This window comes from Ornithorhynchus anatinus, chromosome 8, assembly GCF_004115215.2.
Source record: "Ornithorhynchus anatinus isolate Pmale09 chromosome 8, mOrnAna1.pri.v4, whole genome shotgun sequence".
Lineage (NCBI taxonomy): Eukaryota > Metazoa > Chordata > Mammalia > Monotremata > Ornithorhynchidae > Ornithorhynchus > Ornithorhynchus anatinus.
This window is the reverse complement of record NC_041735.1, coordinates 37,431,731-37,450,311: the sequence shown is the minus strand read 5'-3', so window position 1 is coordinate 37,450,311 and position 18,581 is coordinate 37,431,731. Positions and strand designations below refer to the sequence as shown.

The 18,581-nt window shown below is 44.8% G+C and overlaps 1 protein-coding gene across 3 annotated transcripts in view; it reads left to right on the top strand.

The window, feature by feature from the left end:
* ZDHHC3 (zinc finger DHHC-type palmitoyltransferase 3) overlaps positions 1-18,581 on the top strand; it is a 54,159-nt gene that overhangs the window by 29,476 nt on the left and 6,102 nt on the right. For 2 of the 3 annotated variants that reach the window (XM_029070523.2, XM_029070522.2), the window contains 3 exons: positions 6,682-6,778; positions 7,769-7,850; positions 10,065-10,195. In XM_029070523.2, coding sequence (XP_028926356.1) covers positions 6,682-6,778; positions 7,769-7,850; positions 10,065-10,195 — 310 coding nt within the window. Of the gene's footprint in view, positions 1-6,681; positions 6,779-7,768; positions 7,851-10,064; positions 10,196-14,425; positions 16,219-18,581 lie in introns of those variants that run through there. The other variant, XM_029070524.2, reaches the window with a different exon arrangement.

Sequence of the window (18,581 nt, the reverse complement as noted above, 5' to 3'; positions counted from 1 at the left end):
TCCTCCTCTTACCCCCTTCAATTAATGGTATTTATTGAATGCTTGCTATATGCAGAACACTGTACTAAACGCTTGGGAAGGTACAATACAAGACTTGGTAGACATGATCCCTGCCCACAGAGCTTACAGCTTTACAGACAGATGTTAAAATAAATTACAGATAGGGGAAATAGAGAAGAAGGATATGTTCATAAGTGTGGTGGGACTGGGGTGAATATCAAAATGCTCAGAGGGTAAAAACTCTCTATTTGGTCCCCTTCATCCTTCTCCACCAAGTTATAATGCCAAGTCCTCATTAAACTTTTCTCAGTTTGTGTTTGGGGAAAGGAGGAGTTTAGTGCCTTACTCCTACTTCTGGGGGTGGGAATGGCACTCCATTATTTTCTAGCTGGGCTGTGATTCCTAGAAACTGTTGATAGTGTAATTATTTTCTAACAATGTAATTTATAGGCTGTATGTGATGGTATGTTAAAGCAGTCTTGTAGGAAACCACAAAACATTTAGCAGTCTTTCCTGCCTTTAGGTTTCAGGTTGCAAAATAAAATTGCAATTTTCTACCTCTGATCCTGGTAATTCACTACCAGTGTCAGGCCAGAGGCGATGGCGATACTTTAAAGTGAAAATATGCCAGCAAAGTTGCTGTTTGGGGAATGCCATTGCTGTGGCAGAAAATATTCCTATTCACGGGGGCTGGGGAGGGACATTCTTTTGTGAAGCGCTGGTGTTCTTAAATGGAGTAGCCCGATGTGTGTGTAAAACTGTAACGTTTGCCTATGAACATAACTCTTCCATTTTCTCCTCACTTTGCCATCCCTCACCTTTTTACATTCTCCTCTCTGACTCCCCGGAATCTCTCCACTCACTGGGCGCTCCAGATTAGGCTTTCCTTGGCTCTCCTGCAACAAATCAGCTCAAGCTAAACAAGAGTCACTGATTCAGATGAGCCAAAACGATGGTGCATGTCACTTATTCATGCCACAGAAAATGTGAGCCGACATCTGTGCAGTTCTGAATGGTGTGTCAGAGCCAGAGCAGTTCTGTGGGCCAACAGTTTGGGATAAATGAAAGCCTGGCCTTCTAGTCAAACAGAATCCACCCGCATAAGAGATAGAGCTGCCTTGTGGGTTTGGCATTACAAGAAACCCTCTCTTTGGATGCAGAAAATTTTAATGACCGTCTACTCTGCTTGCTTGTGCTCTGTGTTGGAAAACGTGGGCCCAGAGAAAGTCTGTCTTTCAAACTGTCTTCCTAATTCCAAGAATATGACCTTTCCCTTGAGCATCTGTGTTTAACGCCAGCCTGTCTCAGAAATGAAGTGTTTTGAACTAATGGGTATGTCAATATTTGATATGAATTGGGGTCTGTATTTACAAGAAAATACCAAATGGCCAGAAACACACAGAAGTCACGGTGCAACTCTCTGATCCGATTCAAAACCCCTAGTGGGCTTGAAGCCCATTGGTGGGTTGAGACGGTCAGAGCCTGTACGAGCCGTTCAGCTCAGGTCTTCCAACCCGGTGATCCCACCCTTATCAGAAAAACCTCTTGCCCCACTTTATGAGCACCCGACACTTGGCCCTCTACCGCTGTATTGCTGTTGAACAGTGCTACGGGGGGAAGAAATTCTAACAGAATGAGGAAGTGAAAAAGGTCCGGGGACTTTGGGGAGGGATGAAGACTGGGAGGGGGGCAGGTTTTTAGGAGTTAAAGGCCAGAAAGCCATCTGGGCTCTTTTCTGCCTTAGCTGAAAACTCCTAGGTCTTGTCAGAGACCCAGGCTGAGCTCGAAGATCTGCGGGACCCCTGTTTCCCACCCTGGAGAAGGCACCCGTGACAGGGCTGTCGCTGCCGGTGACTGGAACAACAGGCAGGCTGGCAGGCTTGGAACATGTGTTTCGGGACTTTTTCTTATATCAGGCCTGAGTTTCTCCCAGTTCAACTTACTCCCGGTACTGCTTTTGAACAATGGCAAGCCCAGTTACCTTGAAAGCCACTTGAGAGATGCCATCCACAGCTTAGAGTAGCCTGGTGGGAGGGGCATTGAGTGAGAGTAATAGATGAGACAGGAAGGGGAGGAACACAGAGTGCTCTTATGAAGTTCTTTATCAATTCATTTTCTAGAACCTCATAATTAGAGAAGGGTCCTCGAAAGGGTCTTTCAGTGATGGAGAAGCTATGTTAGTAGCAGGTGCCATTGATTATCTCACCCTGATAGTGAACTTTGTCCAACCAAATTCACCCATTTTAATTTAAGCTCATTTCTTTTTGTTGGCTCTTCGAAGGTTATGGAAAACGTGTTTCCTGTCTTCAGGAGCTTATACTCCAATGAAGGAGACAGGCAAAGTATGATTTATAATCAGTAGGAGCAGGTGGGAGAAAAAGAATGTTAAAAGTTATTGTTATCCTTGGCTTTCTCTTCTCTAGCCTAAGCAAGGCTGACTAATGTTATTCAAAGAATCTATTTTCTTTTTCTTTAATCAGTAATATGGTCTTCAACATTGGACCAACAACATCAATGACATTATTCATTCAGTGGACTCTATCGAGTGCCAACTCTGTGAAGAACGCTGTGTTACCCACTTGGGAGACTGCAGTTAGAGTAAAAAACTCTACTCAAATAAGATCAGGCTAGTGCAGATTATAGAGGATTTCCCAACTTTTGAATGTTGACATCCTTTTGATACATCCAAGTATTATATTGGCTTTTATAATAATGACCTTACCTTGCTGACTACTTTTCAGCTTCTGGTTAGCTACAACCCCCAAGTCCTTCTCAAGTGCCCTTGTGTTTAGTTAGTATTTTCCCATCCAGTATTTTGTGCTGTTTGCTTTTTGTCCTCAAGTATGTTACTGTGCAATTGTCCCTGTTGAATTTCATCCTGCTTTTATAGGACTAATTCCAAATACATCCCTTTGAATTTTATTCCTGTTTGGCAAAGTGTTAGAAACCCTGCCAAACTGGTATCTTCAGCAGATTAGATGTGTGTTTTCCACGCTGCCTAGTTCACTAATAAAGATATTGAAAAAAATTAGCCCATGATAAACACTGAGTCATTGACGTCTAGGCAGGCTGATAGCCCCCCAGCAGTGTTGTGGATGAGCATGGTGTGGTGGAATAGCACTCATTCAATAGTATTTATTGAGCGCTTACTAAATGCAGAGCACTGTACTAAGTGCTTGGAATGTACCTGATCTGGAAGCCAGAGGACCAGGGTTCAGCTTCCAGTACAAGCTCTGCTACCAGCCTGCTGTGCGACCTTGGGCAGGATATTTAGCATCTCTTTACCTCATTTTCCTCTTCTGCAAAAAAGGTTAATAATCCTTGCTTCTCTACCTATATCACAGAGTTGTTGTGAGGCAAAAATGAGCTAGTGTAGAATTATTTAGAAATACAAGTGCTCTCCAAAATCCAAGATGTTATTAACGGCATCCATCTTTTTTATTGATGATGAAGAAACATCAGTTGGAAGCTTATATGGATTACATCTACTCCTCCTCCTTTTCTACGTAGCCTGAAATTTCATTTGCTTGGGACAGTTTGCTCTTCGCAAAGTCATTTTCCCTATGTGGACCCAGTTTTGGTTCAGTGCACTTTGCTTCTAGTTTAATCCCAGTCAGCAGGCACAGTTATGGAGCTGAAACCAACCAGGTTATCTGCATAGTCTGACAGAAATGTTTCACCCTGTCCTGCCTTGCCACTCTTACTTTCCCGGTAGCCTCCAGGGTAGTATGATCTTTGGTTATCTGAACCTGTTAACCTTGAACAGGACCACTGCATAATAGTGTGCGCAGATCATTTTCCCAAGCAAATGGGCAAATCCTTGTTACCCAAACTTGCAGGAAAAAACTAATCATGGTGAGGGGGAATGGAAGACAGAAGTATAGCCCGTATACTTTCAAAATGGTGACTTAGAAACTCAGAGCTGAATGGAAATGACTACAACTTCACTAGATTTCTCTGGCCCGGTAAGTGATTAAAAATAGCTCATTTCAAAGAGTGCCAGTATTAAATTTCTTCCTGGATCAGAAACCATTACTAATGAACACAAGGTTGTGTAAGGTTGGAATGAAGGTAGAACGTGAATGGGGCAATCAGGTCAGTCAAGTACAAAATTGGAAAACTGCTCCTTTTCCCCAGAACCTGAATTTAAGAAAATGGTTGTGTATCAAAGAGCTGAGAATTAGTACCTCAGTTTTGGTTTTCTTTGTTGCCAGAAACTGCTCTTTATGTATTTTCCCAGTTCTTGACCTGCTCTCATATTTTCTTTCATCCTAAAGTATGTGTGGTTGCTTCATCTGGCTGCACTTTGCAACTTTGTTCTGATTGTTGTGAAATCACACTTTTCCTGTGTTTATCGTTCTTCCTCTTAGAGGGTGGGGTTGAGGGTAGGAATGAGGAAGGGGAAGAGAAGGGTACGTTCCTAATGTCGATTCTTGTTTACACACCTACACGTCTTCCTCCGTTTACAGGTATCCAGAGCCCGACTGCATGGCAGATCCTGCACTCACTTTGTAAACCTATCAAGAGATTTTGTAGCAAAGGAGGCAGAAGAGCACTTGGAAACCAAATAGTCTTATCTCTTGAGCAAGGGGTGAAAAGATTACCAGAAAATTAGATGAGGCTGCCAACTTTTCTTTCCCTGTTCCCAATTAACTCTCCATGCCCAACTGTCTTCCCAGTCCATCAGTCCCCCGGACCTTTATCGTGTCCAAAACAAAATTCCTCCCCTTCCCACCCAAATCCTGTCCTCTCCCTCACTTTACCGACACGGAAAGCAGCAGCACCACTACCTTCCCTATCTCACAAACCCATAACCTTAGCTTTAATCTCGATTCATCTCTCTCATTTAACTCATGTATTCAATCTCTCAGCAAATCCTGTTCTACCTTCACAACATCAATAAAATCTGCCCTTTCCTCTCCATCTAAACTGCTACTAAGCTGATTCAAGTACTTACCATATATCCTCTTGACTACTGAATCAGTCCCCTTGTTATTCTCCCTGCCTCCTGCCTCTCCTCGCTCCAGTCCAAACTCTGCTGCCCAGATCATTCTTCTGAAAAAAAACCCCAAAATTCAGTCCATTTCTCCTCACACCTCAAGACCCTCCCTCCAGTGGTCGCGCATCCACCTCCGCATCAAACAGGAACTCCTTACCATTAGTTTTAAAGTACTCACACAGTTCTCTCCGTCCTATCTTACTTCACTGATCTCCTACTTCAACTCAGCCCACTCACTTTGTTCCTCTAATGCCAACCTACTCATTGTACCTCAGTCTCATCTGTTTCACCGCTGACCCCTCACCCAAGTCTTTCCTCCCGTGTGGAACTCCTTACCCCTTCATGTCTGACAGACCACCACTCACCCCCACTTTCAAAGCCTTATTAAAATCACCTCTCTTCCAAGAGGCCTTTCGCGACTAAACCCATTTTTCCCCTACTCCCCGTCTTCGGCGTCACCTGTGTGCACTTGGATTTGTACCCTTTTAAACACTTGATATTCACCACACCCTCAGCCCCACAGCACTTACGTATGTACCTGAAATTTATTTTAGTGTCTATCTCCCCATCTACTCTATAAGCTCCTGGTGGGCAGAGAACGTCTACCAATTGTGTCGTAGCATACTTTCCCAAGTGCTTTGCACAGTGAGATATACACAGTAAGCACTCAATAAATATTACAGACAGTGGGATCATGGTCTGGGCCCAATACCAGACATAATTTAGAAGCAGCGTGGCTTGGTGGAAAGAGCATGGGCTTGGGACTCAGAGGTCATGGGTTCAAATCATGGCTCTGCCACTTGTCAGCTGTTTGGACTTTGGGCAAGTCACTTAACTTCTCTGTGCCTCAGTTACCTCATCTGTAAAATGGGGACTAAAACTGTGAGCCCCACATGGGACAATCTGGTAAACTTGTATCTACCCCAGCGCTTAGAAAAGTGCTTGGCATATAGTAAGCGCTTAACAAATACTATCATTATTACTATTATTAATTGTGCAGCTGCTAGTGAGGATCTGAGGACCTTTTTGGTGGCCTTTTGAGCCCTGAAGTTCAGTCAAACCCAACTCTTTGTTCCTTCTTCTTCAGGGTATTTAGGTAGACCAGCTCAAAATCACCCCGTTTTCCTGTTTCTGAGAAGGAGCGTGGCCTAATGGATAGAGCATGAACCTGGGAGTCAGAAGGAACTGGATTCTAAACCAGCTCTACCACTTTTCTGCTGTGTCACCTTGGACGAGTCACTTAACCTCTCTGTGCTTCCGTTACCTAAAATGGGAATTAAGAGCACCATGTGGGACATGGGCTGTGTTCAAATTGATTAGCTTGTATCTACTCCAGCACTTAATACTGTGCCTGGCACATAGTATATGCTTAACGAATGTCATTTAAAGAAAGAATATTGCCCACATTTACCTGCATGCCCTCATTTTTTGTGTGAATTTGAAGAATCTAGATGGGTGAGAGGCAACCAATGTTCTTTTTCAAAACTTGGGATAAAAGAAGATCCATTTTTCCCCCGGTCAAGGGACTATCTTGTTTCATCCTCCATTTTCCTATTGTGGGTTAGTTTTATCCCATGTTCCTCTAATCCCTGGGTTACATTCTTAATTTTCCTGATTCAGTCTATAATAATGGATGGATCCCTGTAAGGCTTATCTGATTCATCCGATTCATTTTTTTTCAGCGTCTGCAAGAGGTGTATTCGGAAAATGGACCACCACTGCCCGTGGGTTAATAACTGCGTAGGAGAGAATAACCAGAAGTACTTTGTACTGTTTACAGTAAGTTTCCTTTGAATTTTCCTATCATTCTTGAAATAGTGAAATTCCTTTAAAGCTCTTTGTGTGGAATATTTGAGTGATAAGAATGATTATTGCTATCATTCAGAATAGCGATATTCATTGGGACCATGGTCAATCAAACCAGCCACTTAGAAATCCACAGATGAAGGGAAATGAGTGGAATCATGTCCTCCTTGGGAATAGCTTGCCCTGTCCCAGTAAGTGATGTGACTAAAATACTTCATTTAAGCTAGACGTTTGTCTTTCCTACCCGTGGGCAGTTGCTCTGTTCTGGGTTGCGATTACAGTCATAAAACACCAAGTTAAGCTCGTTTATGGCCAGTGCCTATAGGTCTAGATTCTAGGTCTAGGTTCTTTCCTCATTTGCCGCAAGACACTCCTCCTTGCACCATGTCCAGTGAGAGTTGGATGTTGGCCTGTCGTTTGGTGTTGGTTTCTCTTCTTGTTCTGTATTTGTCTCCCTGGGTATCTCCTTCCTCGTAAAATCTGTACCCTGAGAGGTCTTCTGCCTTCAGCCTGAACCAGGGTTTCACCACACTTAACTCTACCCTGTTATTGAGGAGTTCCAAGAAGGGATACTCCACCAAATCCTTCAGCAACCATCAAGAAGCAGTACCGCCTAGTGGATAGAGCACAAGCCTGGGAGTCAGAAGGTCCTTAGTTCTAGTCCCAGCTCTGCCAGTTGTCTGCTATGTGACCTTGGGCAAATCACTTCACTTCTCTAGGCCTCAGTTATCTCTTCTGCGAAATGGGGATTAAGCTTGTGAGCCCCAGGTAGGACATGGACCGTGTTCAGTCTGATTATCTTGTATCTTCCCCAGTGCTTATTATAGTGCCTGGAATATAGTAAGCACTTAACAGGTACCATTAAGAAAACCACATTCTGGGGTCTAATGACCTGTATTGTTAGGAAACTCTTCATTGGAATAGGGACCTGACCTGGTGTCTTCGTGTTTTTTCCTGTTTCAGATGTATATAGCACTCATTTCCCTGCATGCCCTCATCATGGTGGGATTTCATTTCCTGTACTGCTTTGAAGAAGACTGGACAAGTAAGTGCCTTCCCCCATTGCCCAGGATTAAAGCCGGTGTTGTTTTTTCTGGGTCAAGAGGAGGCCTCATCACATCGGCTTTTGATTTTGCACCTAGGAGCTTTTATTAAGACAGAAATAAGAAGGAGCTGTCAGTGTTGATGCAAAGCATCCTCTCAGCTTTCCAGCCTAGTTTCAGAGTGGTAGAAAAATAATGATTTGTCATTTCTGTTTGGAAAACCAATGGTGGAAAATGCAGGCAGAGGAGAGCAAAAATTGAGTAGCGCTCTGGTGGACAGGGAGGATGGCAGGGTGAGGATATCAACTCAAGGGAAATAAGTATTTAGAAAGGTAGAGAAAAGGGATAGTTGCTCTTTTGGACAAGGTATTAGAGTATGAGACAATTTGTTCCACCTGATGCCAGAGTACTTTAAATCAAAATGAGTGTTTAAGCAGTTAATTTTCCTTTATGTGGGATAAAACTAGTTTTTTTAAGTTACCCTCACATTTAGTCGTTTTTGTTGTATAAATTAATCTTTGCGAAGAGAATTGGCTAGAACTGAAAGCACTTTGGTTTGGTTTGGGGGGGCTATTTTTTGTGAAACCAAAAGTAAAACATTCCCTCAAATGTTTTCTAGTTTCTTTGAAAGAATTAAATGCCTAAAGTAGGCAAACACAGAAGTAGGAAGTGTTGCTTGGATGATCGTTAGGGCGTCTTCCACCCAGAAACACCAAATGCAAGGAAAGTATTTCAAAGAAGGCTACAGTATTAGTGGCTTTGACTTTAGAAATCCTCTTCAGCCTCACTGGAGGGCTTTCCTTCCTCAGCCCTGCAGCTTTGAAAGACAGTTTCCTGTAATCCATGTTTTGCCAAACTCGGTAGGTCGGAGTAGGATTATTATTTACCTCCCTGTCATTAAAAGACTTATTTTCCCTGGTCCCTGTGCCTTTTCTCGCTCTCTGTGCACTTCCCACCCCACTCCCCTCCCCTTTCAGTCGACTCATCTTCGCTGCATTGATGTGTGATGTTACAGAAAGGAGAGACCTATTTCCATCAGTTGTCATGGACACTAATTTTTCTGGCATTGAGCCCAAGATTTATCATAAGGAAGATGAGGAGAAAAACAAGGAACCGTTGGGCTGTGGTCTGCAAACACACCCCCTTTATAGCCTACTCCCCAGCAAGGATTTGGGCCCCAGTGACCAGCCCTGGAGACCATTTCCTACCTTCTTGCTTTAGGCTTAGAAATGGCATAGAAAGTATCGCCTCTGCAACGTGACATAGAACATGCTTTGACACAAGTCCTCACTCTGCACCCTCAGTAAGCTCATCATGGTGTCTAATGGACACCTTGACTTCTGCGTTACAGGGCAGGGAAAGATTTCCTCTTCTCTTTGTTCCCTCTCACCCCAGAGCTCCGTACCTCATTGACCCTCTTTCCTTCTCCGGGGCAGCTATTCGGCGGTCGAGGATCACGTAGTGGGGGAACCAAACGTGGCCCCTGCCTTTGGCATAGCTGGGCCTTCCGGCCCCCAGTCTGAGAGTCTCTCAGACTTAATGAACTCCACCTCTTAGTTCAGTTTCTTTTGCATCTGTGGAGGATCTCTCAGTGTTTTGGCTGCCAGTCTGTGCGGGGCAGAGGTGGAGGGAGAAAGAGCGAGAGAAGGGTAACAGTGAGCAAAATGTGCAAGGTAGGGTTGGCCAAAGAAATGTTCGACAAGTCTAGAGTTCCTAGGACTTCCCTGAACTGAGGTCGGGGGGCTGGGGGAAGGGAGGAAGGAATGGGGGCCAAGATGGTACAGTCTGGCCCTAGAACATCCCCATTCCAGAGGACTCTGAGCAGATCAGCCTAGTCCTGGGGCTTCTGGTGGAGTTAGGGTTGTCAGGGGAGGACCAAGGGTGATCCGGCCTGATCGTGGCTTCCATCCCATCTATTCCTGGAATCGACCTGGATTCCACCCAGACTCCTGGGAGCCCTTCAGCTTAGGGGCGAACCCAAGTGGTAGGGAGCTGCAGGATCTCCTCAAGGATGGATGGGAACCCACCCCACCTTTCACCTCTCAGCTTTTCTTCAGGGTCAGCTACCCTCCTCCCTCACCCCAAACCAGGGGCGGGACGGTTGGGAATTTGTCCTGAGACCGAACAAGAAGATAGGCATCCAAGGTGTGTGATTCTGCTGATTCTGCAGCCCTTCTATTTAATCCCTAAACCCGTGTTGTTCTTTTTCTTTCCAGAATGCAGCTCTTTCTCTCCACCCACTACAGTGATTCTTCTCATCCTGCTGTGTTTTGAGGGCCTCCTTTTCCTCATCTTCACGTCAGTGATGTTTGGGACCCAGGTTCACTCCATCTGCACTGATGAAACGGTACGTGACTCTCCCTCTTCTTTCTGCTCTGCAGCCCCATGGCCTTGAGCTCAGGAGAGGCTGAGGGGGGCCAGGTGTGGTGATGGCGTGGCAGCTGCTTCCCTGAGCTGAGATATTTAGGCTCTGTGGGACCAGCCCAGAAATTACAAGCTGAGCAGATCACCGGGGCCTAATGTCAGCACCTCTCAGGTCTATCGATTTATTGCAGCTTAAGTGAAAATGAAGATGGTACACATGGTACTTGTATGCATTCACACCCACGCACACCCACGCACGCTGTCCTCTTTTAATATATTGAGAACAGACCCAGGTGTTCCACTGGAGAAAACTCCCCTCTCTAAGAGCAATAATTACGCTAATATTGCGTAAATTGATGGTGACAGAGCAGTGTCCCTTCTTCTTCCTCATGAGCAGTTGGCAGCACTTCAGTTCCTTGGCAGATCTGTTTGCAAGATTGAACTTCCTCCCTTCTCCCCCCGAACCCTAAATACAAAGCAGAGAAGGGAAAGAGAGATGTGGAGATCAACACAACCATCAGCCTTCCTCTCTGTTTCCTGCATTTACCTGCCGTGACCAGAGCGTATCCCCTGCCGGAACGGGGCTCGTGGCTTAGAGGGGATCCAAGGTTGTCTCCTACAGGGGAAGGCTTCCAGCGAAGGACGGTCCTGTGCCGTAGGGACTACAGAGGTTGGGCTCGCCTCCCTCAGGGAAGTCTCTGTCCTCCAGATTCAGTGGCCGGCAGAATCTGGGGTTGACCTTCCCCAAAGCACCTCTCCTTTCTGTGACCCACCTGGAATCTAAGTTGAATGATCACTCCCAACAGGAGAGACCGTTCTCCCCCCGGCAAGCCAAAAAGGCAGCAGAGGAGCAAGGCACGGCTTTTGTGTTAATTGTGTTCCTTCCTGCCTCCTCGTGGTTCTCTTTGTGGGGCCCGTGGGGATCCTTGGGTCAGCTCTTCCCAAACAGTGGCCTGGTAGGGCTTTGCCAGTGTTTCCTGGAGCTTTGTTGATGCAGAGGCGAGGACAGTTTAGTTCAGGGGCTGTGATTTCCCACTCAAAGTAAACCAGGAATAAAGGTCAGCAGGAGGGAAAAGTTTCAGCCTCTTCCAAGGTAATTGGCTACTTCCTGTCCAGGTATGACCATCTCTCTGTCTGACTAAGAGAGGTGTTACTAAGAAGAAAGCAAGAACTGAACTAACTCTCCTTCAGTTAGTCCCTTTCAGACAAAATTCCCCAGTCCACAGGAGTGTGGGGTTGCTTTCATTGTTCAAGTGACAGACATTCATACAGTCTGTCAGTCTGTGCTGCTGCTCAACTGGTACTGTGGTCACTTCAGTCATCATCATCACCAATCGTATTTGTGGGGTGCTAATGCATCCTCTAATAGAGGGCTCGGACCGTTAGAGAAAGGGTCCATTAGATGACTAGGATATGATCCCTGCCCTTGAAGCGCTTACAATCTGAGGAGGAGACAGGCCAGCAAAAAAGGTATTTATAAATAATGGGAGCAGAGAGAAGAAATAATGACAGGGTTCAGAAGTCACCAGAGAATGGAAAGGTAAATAAATGAAAAGTGATTATCCAGGAATTCTTTACACATCATTACATCAACCAGTATTTACTTAGCTTCAACTGTGTGCAGAGCACTTGGGATACTGCAATAAAAATACAGGAGCTGTCTTGGGCCCCATTCCAGCTGTTTCTCCTTCATGCCATCTCAAAGAGTCACTCCTTTTGGTTCCCTTATGGAGGTTTTCCAATATATATTCACACACACACACACACACACACAAAAATGATGAGAATGAGTTGTCTTTGGAGACACCCTTGCCAGCCAAATAGTTCTGGCTTTTGAGCAGGCAGGGTCTGAAACTGAGAGTGTCTCCTGAGAAAGCTAGACGTAGGTGTGTTCTGCTCATTAAGGAAACGAGTATGTGGGCCAGAAGTTTGCCCCGAAGTAGCCTGAGAAGTAGTAACTTCATACTAAGTTAACCCCTGCATTCCAATTTTTTTTTTAAAGGAAACCACCTCCCTAAAAGCGGAAAAAGTCCTAGGTTCCATTGCTTGCCTGGAAACTAATCTTGTGTAGATCTGTGAAACAAGGGGCACAGAGGAACTTTCTTTGGAAATATAAATGATAGTTAAAGCTTCCCCTCACCACTACCCCACTCTCTGAGGGAAAGGGATGGGGGGGGGGGGAATATCCTCCAAGCTCCCCTCCCTAATTTCTTTTTCCCAGCATCCCAAAAGGAATTTTGGCATCTCCTCCCCTGCATTCTCTTTGGGTCAGGCGAAGGAGGCCGTCATTCTCAACCTCAGGATAAATTGGGGTACCCTACCCTGCCCCTCCCACCCACTGGCCTGGGCCCTCTCCCATAACATTCCCTCACCTAGTGCACCTAGAGAAACAGTGTGGCTCAGTGGAAAGAGCGCGGGCTTGGGAGTCAGAGGTCGTGGGTTCGTATCCCGGCTCTGCCACTTGTCAGCTGGGTGACTTTGGGCAAGTCCCTCCACTTCTCTGTGCCTCAGTTACCTCATCTGTAAAATGGGGATTAAGACTGTGAGTTCCCTGTGGGACAACCTGATCGCCCTGTATCTATCCCAGCGCTTAGAACAGTGCTCAGTACATAGTAAGCGCTTAACAAATACCAACATTATTAGTTGGGGGCTGGCCACCGCCCCCTCAAGAGGGAAACCTTTCCACAAAGTTGAATCTGGTAGGGATCCAGCTTCCTGAGCCAGGTTCATTCCATTAGAGTGACAGTTCCCCTCCTTCTGTGAAATTGTTGGAGCCCTAATACGGTGCTGTATGCGGAACTCGGTATATACAATTGATGACGATGATGATTCAAGGCTCCTGGAAGCCCTCGGGTCATCGGGTACTTGGGATGGAGTCGACCTGCCATTGCTCCTGCAAGGTCTCCAGCAGCTGTGACTTCCCAGAGGGAAGGGAAACACTGGTGGCTATCTAATGTCCTGGAGAGGGCATAAACCCCAGCAGGACTGGCCTTGACTCTTAGAAGCCTTGGACTCCTGGCTTCCCTCCTTCCCTTCCTGAACTGCTTGCTTCCCTACCTGGCAGTTGGTCCCCTTCATTCCCCCGTCCCTCCCCGTCCAGTAGGAGCAGAGGCGGGATTGGTGCCTCCTTGGAGAAGTGACATAAAACAGGAGCAGTGATGGGTCCATTTCTCCTCTCCAAGGTTCTACAATGCTAGTCCTCGTTGGTTGACAGGGACCCTCCTGGGGTTTGGCAGAAGAAGCAGAGAGTTGTAAAGAAAGGAGCAGGCCCTCCTTTCCCACCCAAAGCCAGCATTGGTAGCATGAGGCAGGTCATAAATTTTGCCCAAGGATCTTTGTCAACAATCATTCAGTCAGTCAGTGGTATTGATCGAGTGTTTCTGCGTGCAGAACACTGCAGCCTAAGACACCATTCATTTTATTGTGTGCAAATAGTACTGAGGGAGTTGTCAATGTGACTGTGGCTGGTAGTTTGTATATTTGAAAGGTCTACTTTGTGCTATCCCTCTAAACTTTACTAATCCAGTGTCCTTCCTTTTCTCTCGATCATGTCTTCCTCACCTTCCTCCCCACCCCCAACCAAAATCCTCTTCCTAATTCTTAGCCATTAATGTCTTACCGCAGCAGTTCAAAATGGGACCGACCACTCCCATTCTCACACATGGGACGGTTCTTCTGCCAAAACTTCCTGACTACCTCTGAGGAAGATGACAGAACTATAAAAATTATCCAATTTTTTTTTTCTGCAAACTGGTCATTGCAGTTCGAAGCTTAGCTTCGTGCCAAGTGAATCCCAAGTGATTCTGCATCATCCTTTATTATGATGCATTTATCGAGCACTCAAAGTGCTCCAGTTCTGTGACAGATAGGAAGGGTCAGATGAACTCATTCAGCCCTGATCGAAATTTGGTTTTCATAATCAGAAAATCAGGATAGTTGTTAGGTGACTGCTGCTTTTGTTCTATTTCCCCCCCTTTTTTTGAGAGTTTCTGGATTAGGCTAGAAAAAAAGGCATAGCTTCAAGGAAACTTTCCCTAATAATATGATTTTTGTAAACCGGGAAAAAGAAAAGAGGAAATGATTCTCTAGTTACCTTAAAACACCCCAACTTTGACCCCATTTGCCAAAGAGCACTGGACACCATTTCCCCCAAACCAGGACCCAGCGGTGAAAGAAAGTGCTTGACTGAAAGTGTGATTGTTCTTATTTTCAGGGAATAGAACAATTGAAAAAGGAAGAGAGAAGATGGGCTAAAAAAACAAAATGGATGAACATGAAAGCAGTATTTGGCCATCCGTTCTCTATAGCATGGCTTAGCCCGTTCGCTACTCCAGACCAAGGGAAAGCAGACCCATACCAGTATGTGGTCTGAAGAATTCCTGACCAGCATTTCCACTAAAACAAAAATCACATTACGGCACTACTGTTCAATAGATTTTACATGAATGTTGAAACCGGACGCAAAACAAAAACTATTTTTTTTATGTCAAGAGAAATGGCTGTGTTGCAGAGAAAAAAAAGTCCCCCCCCACCCCCACCCCATCTTCTGCAAAGTTTTTAAAATATCATCCTATATATTTTTGGTGGCTGAAGCTCTTTTTTTAAAAAAAAAAATTAACTTTACTGGCCTTCCATTTCCTTCTTGCTTTCTGAATGGCATAACTAATGTGAAAGGGGGGCTGTTTTTGCCCCAACTCCTGCTAACAGTGGTTTTTGTCGGTGATGGGCATATATGCAGTGAGTGGGGGCATTAGCAGTGAGTGCTCTGCAGGGGTCTCGTCTGCCAACAGAGACATTCAGGGGAAACACGGGTGGCACTCTGCCAGCAACAGGCAGCGGCGGCTTTTCGAGATGTGACTTTTTTCACATATGGGTGAGGCCATTAAGGCTAGAAGGGGCCCTGGACACAGTGGCCTCATACACGGGTGTGGCAACATAAAACAAGTGTGCTGACCTTTCTGCCTCCCTGCTCCTGCCTGACAAACTGCCAACTTCTGGAGGAGAGAACGGGGCCCAGTGGGTGAGGGGCGGACGGGGGTTCTGCCCGCTCCCTTGAAATCGGCCAAACTTGCCCTGTTGTGGGTAATAAAACAGCTTTGACAGAAGTTTTTGTTTTTCTTTTTCACCACTCAGAATACTCTACACAATCCGAATGGGGGAAAAAAATTCAACCCACAATTTTTAGGAGAGCAGCATTTTCTCCTTTGCGTATATTTGACTCCCTGTCTCAGACAAATAACCGTTTCCTGAGCCCCGGTGCCTATTCGGCAGTGTCGTTAATGTGACGAGCAGGCCTGGAGAACGGTCGAATCAGAAAACCCAACACAGACGGTCTGCATAGGTTTCCCACAGTGATTCATTCTCAATTCTTTGCATTCTCCCCCATTCTGGCTTCGTAAATCTGTAAAGTGAATCCATCCTCTCACATATTTATACCTATATAAATATATATATTTTAAACGGGGAAATTTTCAGTGTTAAGGAGCATGCATGCTTACTGTCTTGGAGTATATATAGTTGGGGGAAATGCAGCAGGGGTTGGGCAGTCCATACAGTTGGACACAGTTGCACACAGATGGGAGAGAGGCATTCTGCTCCCAGCTCAAGTGGGTAAACCTGAACTTTTGGGAGGGAGCTTGTGTTTTATATTGGGGCAGGACATTTATGGAATCTAGTTTCTCTTTGAAAGAATCAGTGAGCGTAATTAATGGGGAGAGGGGAAACTGGGGGGTTGGGATGGGGAACCCTTCAAACAATCACAAATATGGGGGGCAGTCTTTTTCAACGCTGGGTGTCTGTAAATTCTTGTAGACTGAGGTTTTTTGGTTTTTTTTTCAGTTTGAGGGGAAATGAGGTTCATTAGACTGCAAATCCAAGTCTGAGAACAGAAAGGTTAATAGGTCTGTCTCACTTTTCAGAAAGTCATGTGAACATGCTGCATCTTTTCAATTCTGTTAATGCTTCCATATGGAAAACAAATGCAATAAAACTTTTCCAAAACCTGTTCTTTTGATTAGCTCTGTGTTCTCTTGCTATGTATTTGCATAGACATTCACCGTGTTTATTGTGCACTTTCTCTTCAATGGTCCACTGAAATCTGACAGAAACCCAGAAGTGGGTAGAGTAAATGCTGTCTGCCAGTGAGGATTTTCTTGGCTTAAAACCCCTTCCATTGTTCTCTAACCCTTTTAACTTAAATGTACACTAGAAAAATGGGTGTTTCTGTTGACAAGCCTTAGTAGTTTCTGAAACAGCTTTCTCTGAACTAAATTCAGTTCACAGTGTTTATAACCTCTCTGTTGCTATAGAAATGGAGTCTGAATGACATGATCTAACTGGGATTTCAATAGCATGTTGCCATAGGGGAGTGGGAAGGGAGGCTGTGACTTTTGTCGGAAATGAGTTGGAGCAGAGGAGTTCAAGCCAGTCCCGGATACATTGTTATAGAACGCGTTATGGCCATCTTAACTCTTTACTCAAGTGATCCTTGAGAAAGAGAGTGCAGTTTGGAGGAGAGAGCCTAGGACTGAGGTTTTCCTCCAAGTATTCTGCCAACTCATGTTACTTCCTCAGTTTCCCCATCTCTAAAACTAATGTAGTAACTATTTCCTGGCAGCCAAATTATTTAGAAATGCTTGAAGAAACCAGGGAGCACTAGTGTTTTAAGAAACAACTCTAGGACTTGTTCTTGTTTTTTCAACCCTAGGAGATTTAAGGGGACTGGGTTGATCATCAATCATGTAGTTCAAAGGAAAGCACGGCATTGAAAAGTTAGTCTTCAGGGCAGTTTTGAACTTCCCATCTTCACTCACTGCGGAGGGCCTAGCCTGGACCCTTTGCATCCATCAGAGCCGTGATTGTGCTCTTGGACATCCGGATTAAGAAGGAAGATTAAGACACAGGAAATGCAGTCTAGCATTTGTGCCTGTGAAAACCAGGCAGCTTTCACTCACCAAGTAGGTTGGCTAATTTTTTTTTCTTGAAGAATTTGATTTTCAACAATTTTGGAAATATACTCCCTTCTAAGAAATTCTCAAAATATCTCAAAATGTAATATTGGGTTATTAGTTTCTCCTGGGGCAGTCTTTGAAGCCTATGCAGTTCTCTTTGACTTTGAAGGGAAGTATTTGGCTTTAATGAATTTTCCTCATGGAAAGTATTGTCGAAACGTAAGAGTAGAGTTGCTTTTACCTGGTCTCTTCCTCGGGTTTTGCATCTCATTCCCAGTTGATTGCCTCTGAACTGATGAAAATGATACTGGGGCTACAGGGTCAGAAACATTTCCAGAAAATGATAGTGAGTTGTGCTTAGAGCCACAAGACAGTATGTTTATAAGTGGTCTGTGGATAAACGTTTGTGATAGAATTACCACGATCCTTTTGTGGTATCCTAAGTCGCTATCCAATTAGGATTAGAACCCAGGTCTTCTGACTCCCAGGCCCATACTCTCTCCTCTATGCCATGCTACTTCCCTCCTAAAGCACTTTCTCTGCCGTGTTTGTAAAGGAACTGGCAAACCTAACTGCAGAATTACCAAAAAAAAAAATGGTACACGCATTGCAAAAAAATTGTTGTCATTCTCAAAGATACCAACGCTACCTTAGTTGTTGGCCAGATCTCGGTACATCCCTCTTTCCTCTAAAAGCCTCTTGTGACGACCAGAAGATTTCCAAGTCAAAACGGAGAGGCAGACAGCACCTGATAGACGCAGACTGAGAGAACTGGAGAGACAAAGAACCAGAGAAGCAACGATGTCTAATGGAAAGAGCATGGGCCCGAGATTCAGAGGACTTGGGTTCTAATTCTGGCTCCACCACAAACCTGCTGTGTGACCTTGGGCCAGTCACTTAACTTCTCTGTGCCTCAGTTCCTTCATGTGCAAAATGGGGATTTAAAACAGCTCCTCCATCCTACCTAGATGGAGCCCTATGTGAGACCTAATTGTCTTGTATATCCCCCAGTGTTTAGTGCAGTGCTTGGTACATAGTAAGCACTTTAAATATATCACAATTATTATTACAGTGTTAGGAAGGGAGACTGGGAAGAAGTAGGCATAGAATTTGGTGGAATTTGGCTAGTGTTTCATTATTTGAAAAGGTGGTCAGCAAAGTATGCCTACATTTGCAGTGATAGCTAAACTTTCTAAAGAAACTTTCTAAAATTTCTAACTAAACTGTAGAGAGGGTATACCTTGGTTTGGCTCCCCTATAACTTCTAGGAGGGGTGAATTTGGGCAATAATTTTATATTGATGCGTTTTTCCTTTATAACTTTGGCTACATAAGTATAAGGAAATTATGACTAAATTTCTCAAAAACTGAATCCAAAGGCATTTTCCAGGGTTTTTTGAGAACTTGTCTGATGTAATAA